This window comes from Populus euphratica, unplaced genomic scaffold (genome assembly GCF_000495115.2).
Source record: "Populus euphratica unplaced genomic scaffold, PopEup_1.0 scaffold111.1, whole genome shotgun sequence".
Taxonomy (NCBI): Eukaryota; Viridiplantae; Streptophyta; class Magnoliopsida; order Malpighiales; family Salicaceae; genus Populus; species Populus euphratica.
This window is the reverse complement of record NW_011499877.1, coordinates 274,178-280,177: the sequence shown is the minus strand read 5'-3', so window position 1 is coordinate 280,177 and position 6,000 is coordinate 274,178. Positions and strand designations below refer to the sequence as shown.

The 6,000-nt window shown below is 32.2% G+C and overlaps 1 protein-coding gene across 1 annotated transcript in view; it reads right to left on the bottom strand.

The window, feature by feature from the left end:
* The window catches only part of ATM (Serine/Threonine-kinase ATM-like protein), a 56,293-nt gene that overhangs the window by 28,305 nt on the left and 21,988 nt on the right, over positions 1-6,000 (bottom strand). Inside the window, exons 30-38 of the mRNA XM_011030259.1 lie at positions 4,374-4,493; positions 4,092-4,277; positions 2,865-2,986; positions 2,709-2,778; positions 2,504-2,631; positions 1,530-1,671; positions 1,300-1,437; positions 1,063-1,161; positions 912-958 (exon numbers count right to left, since the gene is read on the bottom strand). Of these exons, the coding sequence (XP_011028561.1) occupies positions 912-958; positions 1,063-1,161; positions 1,300-1,437; positions 1,530-1,671; positions 2,504-2,631; positions 2,709-2,778; positions 2,865-2,986; positions 4,092-4,277; positions 4,374-4,493 (1,052 nt within the window). The remainder of the gene's footprint in view (positions 1-911; positions 959-1,062; positions 1,162-1,299; positions 1,438-1,529; positions 1,672-2,503; positions 2,632-2,708; positions 2,779-2,864; positions 2,987-4,091; positions 4,278-4,373; positions 4,494-6,000) is intronic.

Sequence of the window (6,000 nt, the reverse complement as noted above, 5' to 3'; positions counted from 1 at the left end):
AAAAAAAAAAATCAATGGGTCAAACGAAAAAAATTGATTAAAAAGGAAAAAAACAAAAAACAAATTCAGGTTAACTCATCAAACCTGATATCCGTGTAATAAAAATATGATAACTAAATAAAAAAATTTCACATTAACAAACTAAATTTAACAAAAAAAAAATCATTAAAAGTAAAAAAACACAAAAAAAGGCAAAAAAAAAACCCATATGCAAAACAAAAAAAAAAGGAAAACAAAAATGAAAAAAAAAAAGTCAAGTGTTTCACTGTGCACAGTGATACATTATATGTAAAAAACAGAAGAAACAAAAGCGGGAAAAAAAAACTATTGATACGGTGAAAAACCCACGCGTTTTAAAGTTAATTAAAAAAAACAAAAACAAACAAAAGACATAAGCATATTACCAATGAGAAAAAAGAAAAAAAATTTGAATTAACTAAGTTAACCCGTTAAATCAAGTTCACCTGTCAAACCTAAAATTCACGTCATGAAAATTTACCAAGTAAATAGAAAAAAAAATCAACAGGTCAAGCGAAAAAATTGATTAAAAAAAAATTCAAGTTAACTCATCAAACCCGAGATCCGTGTAATAAAAATATAATAATTAAATAAAAAAATTCACATTAACAAACTAAATTTAACAAAAAAAATTCATCAAAAGAAAAAAAAAACACAAAGGAAAAGGCAAAAAAAAAAATCATAGGCAAAACAAAAAAAAACGAAAACAAAAACGAAAAAAAAAAGAAAAGAGGTCAAGTGTTTCACTGTGCACTGTGTGCACAGTGAAACACTATATGTAAAAAACAGAAGAAACAAAAGCAAAAAAAAATACTGCTACAGTGAAAAACCCACGCGTTTTAGAGTATTCTATAATAATAAGCTCCGAAAAACAGCTCAGAAAGGCCAATCACCTGCATAAAAGTAATCTTGGCGGAAGGTAGAAAGATCTCTTGACAAACTGAAAATAAGAAATACAAAATGTAAGAAAAAAGACGAGTCAGAGTGAATAGATGCCACAGTAACAGATACCTATCAGGTTAACCGTTAAGTTCAACTGCTGACCTCCAATAAGTGGACCCTCGGAGAGTAAGCTTCGCATAACTGGTGATGAAACTCGCGTATCTCATCAAAGATATCTATTTCAGGAAAGGGCTCCAGCTCCTGCAAAAGCAATAGCATGACTTAAAAGGCTAGCTTTCTACTGCTTCACATGACATAAATTTTACAAGATGAGATCATATAAGCCAATATCATTAGCACCAATATCAATTTACACCACAGATGAAAGTCAAAACTTACTCTAACATAATCATGAAGAGATGGATCAGAGCCCACAGTTAGCTGGCGGAGCAAAGATAAGATTTCATATGCTCTAGTGCCAATTTCCCCAGAAGTTTCAGAGGGAATGCAACATGCTACCAACTTCGAGACTAAAAACTACACAACCCACAAAAAATGAACGAAGAACATTGGGAATGCTTTGGTTAAAGATAATTCTAGGTCTTAGAATATCTTAGAATATGAGGTACCTGAAGCTGTTCACCAAGCACATTGGCAATGTCTTTGGATGGGTTGCCTTTTAATGTGTTGAGCAAAGCAGAAATAACACGGCAGCATTGATCTTGTAAAGCATCACAACCAATGAATTGTCCACTCAAATTGATAAGATACCTGTTACTCAAAAGAAAAAAGAGTTAAAATGACTAAGATAAAGACATATTTGTTAAAATTACAAATTGCCCAAATATTTCAATAGATAAAGTAAAACACTCTATTCAGTTAATGGAATTTTAATGAAAAAAGACAAACAAAGTGAAAATGGAAGCAAAGAAAAGGCAAAAGCATGAGAAACAATGTCCAAGGGAAGGAAACCCTTTCCAGGGTCATATCCATCAAATAATTTGGGTTGGTGAAATGATTCCAAAAGAAGACGTCATGTAAAACCAGAAAGATGGTTAATAACTCTTTGTATTTTGTGGATATATGGATGTACCACTGCATCAAAATTTGCAGCTTCACGTTGCTTCTAGACCACCCATCACAAAGGAGTTTTGAGGAAGATTGAAGTTAAGAGAAGGTGCAATTATACTGTTATGATGTCAGATAAGTAGGGTTCATCAGATAAGTAAACAGAGAAATAAGGAGAAAGAATGTTCGAAGGATGGAGAAGAAAAATCTTTCAAATAGGAGAAGTAGAAAGCAGAGATCCAAGACTTGAAACCAAAGTATATAAAAGAAAAACCACCAACTACCACAATAGTTTAAAAAAATATACTTAATTATCCATGCAAGCAACATATACATGATTTTTACCAGTCAATGAACAAGTGTACTGGAAACAATGCTTCAATAAGTTTGTATAATTGATCCAAAAACCCCATGAAAAAACTGAACAAACATAATCTTTAGCACCATATAGCTTTCAAGATTAAATTTGCTTAAAACAAGGTTCCGATAACTTGGTTGTCATTAAAAAGCTCCATTTGAACAACTATAGACATACTTGAAAGTGCTTGAAACAGAAGCTCTGTGCCCAATGATATCTACAAGCACCTCAATTCCAGCCAACCTATGGCATCTGTGCCTATGATGAACTGCCGCTTCTATTTTGTAATGTATTTGCACTAGAAACTGCAAATCAAAACATGAAAAGTATCGGCAACAAACAATAGATAATGTTCAAAAATACATACAAGGCACATGCTCACCATGAAAACTCTATCTGGGCGAAAAATGTTAATCTTATCAAGCACAGAAACACTTGTAGGATAATCCTCCCTGCATACATGTAAAATTTGTGTTAAAAAAAGAGGATCCAGACAAATAACATAAAAGAAGTCAAGCGAGATAAGAAGGTAATGCACATTTCCAGAAACCCATCCACAACTGTTTGAATTGTACGTGCCACTGTTTCTCTGGAAAAGAAAGGGATTGCAGGATCCATTGCACAAGAGGCAAGGGAAAGAACATGGCTCACAATAGATACCTGCAAATATTGAAGGAAACATGACAATATATGCAGTTGATAACTTGATATATTTATGGAGAGAAATTTACTGAATTAAGATTCTTATTTAGAAAGAATGACATCAATCTGTCCACGTATGACAAATAATAATAAAAAAAAATTGCAGAGATTAAATTCAAGATAGCAAAAGGCATGATCTTATTGGCATGAAAAATTTAAGGATTTGTCCACATACTACAGAAAGCATTTCCATGCATGTTCATATCAGAAATTAGTACATATCCAATGCTCCCAATATGCTTCCATCATTTCTCAAACAAAAAAAACTTTAATATGTAAATACAATCAGAAACTTGTAAGGAACCCTCTCACATGAGAAACATGAGTTAAGATATTATGCAATTATTAATAGGTACAAAGCCATATATATTTCAGAAGAAAAAGAAGATGATGGTGATGGCAATCAATGTCTAACACGAGGATGAAGTGAGACAGTAATACAATTGCTGTAATTAATTTAGTTCTTGATCTAAACATAGCTAAGGTTTTTTTTTTTTGGCCTAAAAAATCAGGGTGCTTGTTTGATTAAAACTAAATGACAGTATTGTTACAATTCATTTCATAGAAAGATGTCTGATGTTACTCATACATCTTATCACATCCTATTGACAAACCAATGCTACATGGCACATGAAAATGGGCCTTGGATCAAAGAAATAAAAATTGTTCCCTCGAAATGAATATGAATACACATAACTGCTGGACAAAAATGTTTTCTTTTAAGGGACAACATAAAAGCTGGAACTGTACAAAACAATTACTGACAAGTGATTATCCATATAAAGAAAGGAAAGGAAGAAACAAAATTAAACACGCAGTGCACTTACAAGGAGCTAGCTGAACCTTAATACCTAACAGTGGAATAGAATAGCTAAACCTTAAACTGACAAAAGATGTAAATAAGTTCCATATTAGATTCACTTTTTTTTTTCCTCATGCCACTATCATGTTAGTTTGCAATAGCGCACACAATAAACTGAAACAGCCAATTTGAACATTTTTATCCCACTGAAATATTTTGCTCTCCACAGAGAGGTTTAGATTTCAAGAAATAGGAGCAGACCATGTGTTTCTTTATGAGCTTGTCTCTTTCACTCTCAGATAGCTCTGTCAAACACAGAATTGAACTCTGAAGCACCTTTGCTCCTCTTTCCCAACCAGATCTCTTACTACAATGCAACGCAATACAAACTGAAAATAGTGGCACAAAGTGAATTTTAAATAGAACTGCCAAAGGCTGACAAGCAACCTGCAACAAAACACATTTGTCAGCAGTTATAACAAACACTAGTGCTAGTGCTAATACAAAGTAGCAAATACAAAATAGCAGACATTACTCTCCTACCCTAGCCACCCAATTCAGGTTGGAACTATCTTCATTCAGAACCAAAGCTGGAAGAAGCCAGTGGCAACAGTATTGCATGAAATAACTAGGTTCAGCATCTGATACAAAAAGCTGTCGAATCTACAAAGCACAATTATTAAATGGTCAGGTAAAGTAGATACTTCAAGTCGTGTGTTGAATACAAATATACTGTAATTACAACATTTGCTTTCAAGTAGTTAATTCAGGTTACACTGCATTGCAGTTATATATGGCTATTCATGTATACCATTTGCATAGAATAAATACCTATCAAACAATTATTCACACTGCAAACCCCAAACATTATCAACCTAAATATGAATACCATGCAAAGAGGCCGAGAATGCCTCAAATGAAGCTCGAAACCTTCTTATCAATTCCTATCCAGAGTTGTTGAGTAGGACACAGTATTAGAATCTTCTGATGTCCATGAGATTTTTAATAGTGTAGTCATATCCAAAGCAACAAAACTCAACTCACAGGTTAGAATCCACTCATTTTCCATTACTGTAAAACATGAAATTATCTATATAAGTCCTCGTACACCGTTACCCTCTCAATATTTTCACTGTTTACAAGACTGATATCTTGATAAAGCAAATATCTTGGATATACCCCAGCGACATCCCAAACATTTGTAGTTTACTCACCTAATTATAAAATAGAACATCCACCCCTCCAAATGATCTAGATCTAATGGTATGATGTTTACACCTTACCAGTGACAGCAGAAATTATAACTAAGAGAGGCAAAAAGAAAAAACTTCTACAGTTAAGTCGTACACACACACGCATATATATACATACCCAAATACATATATATGTAACAGATTTCCCCCTTCGTTATCTTCTATCCATCAATTTCAGCCCATGTTATTGAGTCAACTTAACTCAATATTATATGATTGCATGCAAAAAAGCCAATAATGCTAACTAGATAGATTTTGGAGGTTAGGGACTGATCTTTTCATGAACAGTACATTTGGAACAATCTAACTGGTCATCTTCTTTTCTTTTTTAATTAAACATATTTATCGATAAGCTGCATATGATATTGACTAAATTCATGTCCAAGCATTATAAAATTATTGAAAGAGTGATTGATAATTACAGACTTATTTTTAAGTGATATGTTGTATTTGCAAACCATACAAGATAAAATACTAATATAACAAATATAAGAACTTGCACTCAATTAAAATGAGGCTTGATATCATTCTCTCAATTTTAAAGTCAATGAAATGATTAAAAAAAATTATAATGGTCTTTTTATAATAATTTTTTTATTTGAAGATAATATATATATATATATATGCAATCATGATATTTTACAATTACCTAAGCGTAATGTGTTTAAATATAAAGTTTCAAACTAATGAAGTCAAATTAAATACTCATTAATCAATTAACAAAATAAAATGTTCTATTTGGACTTTTATTCCAAAGTCAAAGAATAGTCCCTAACTTATACGAGAATTAATAGATAAGTGCCCAACCTTCAAAATAACTGAAGCTGGTCCATACAAAATCATAAGAACATAATTAACAAATAAACAAATACAGGGATAAATGAATTGCTAACTTGATACCTGCAATATACATCATT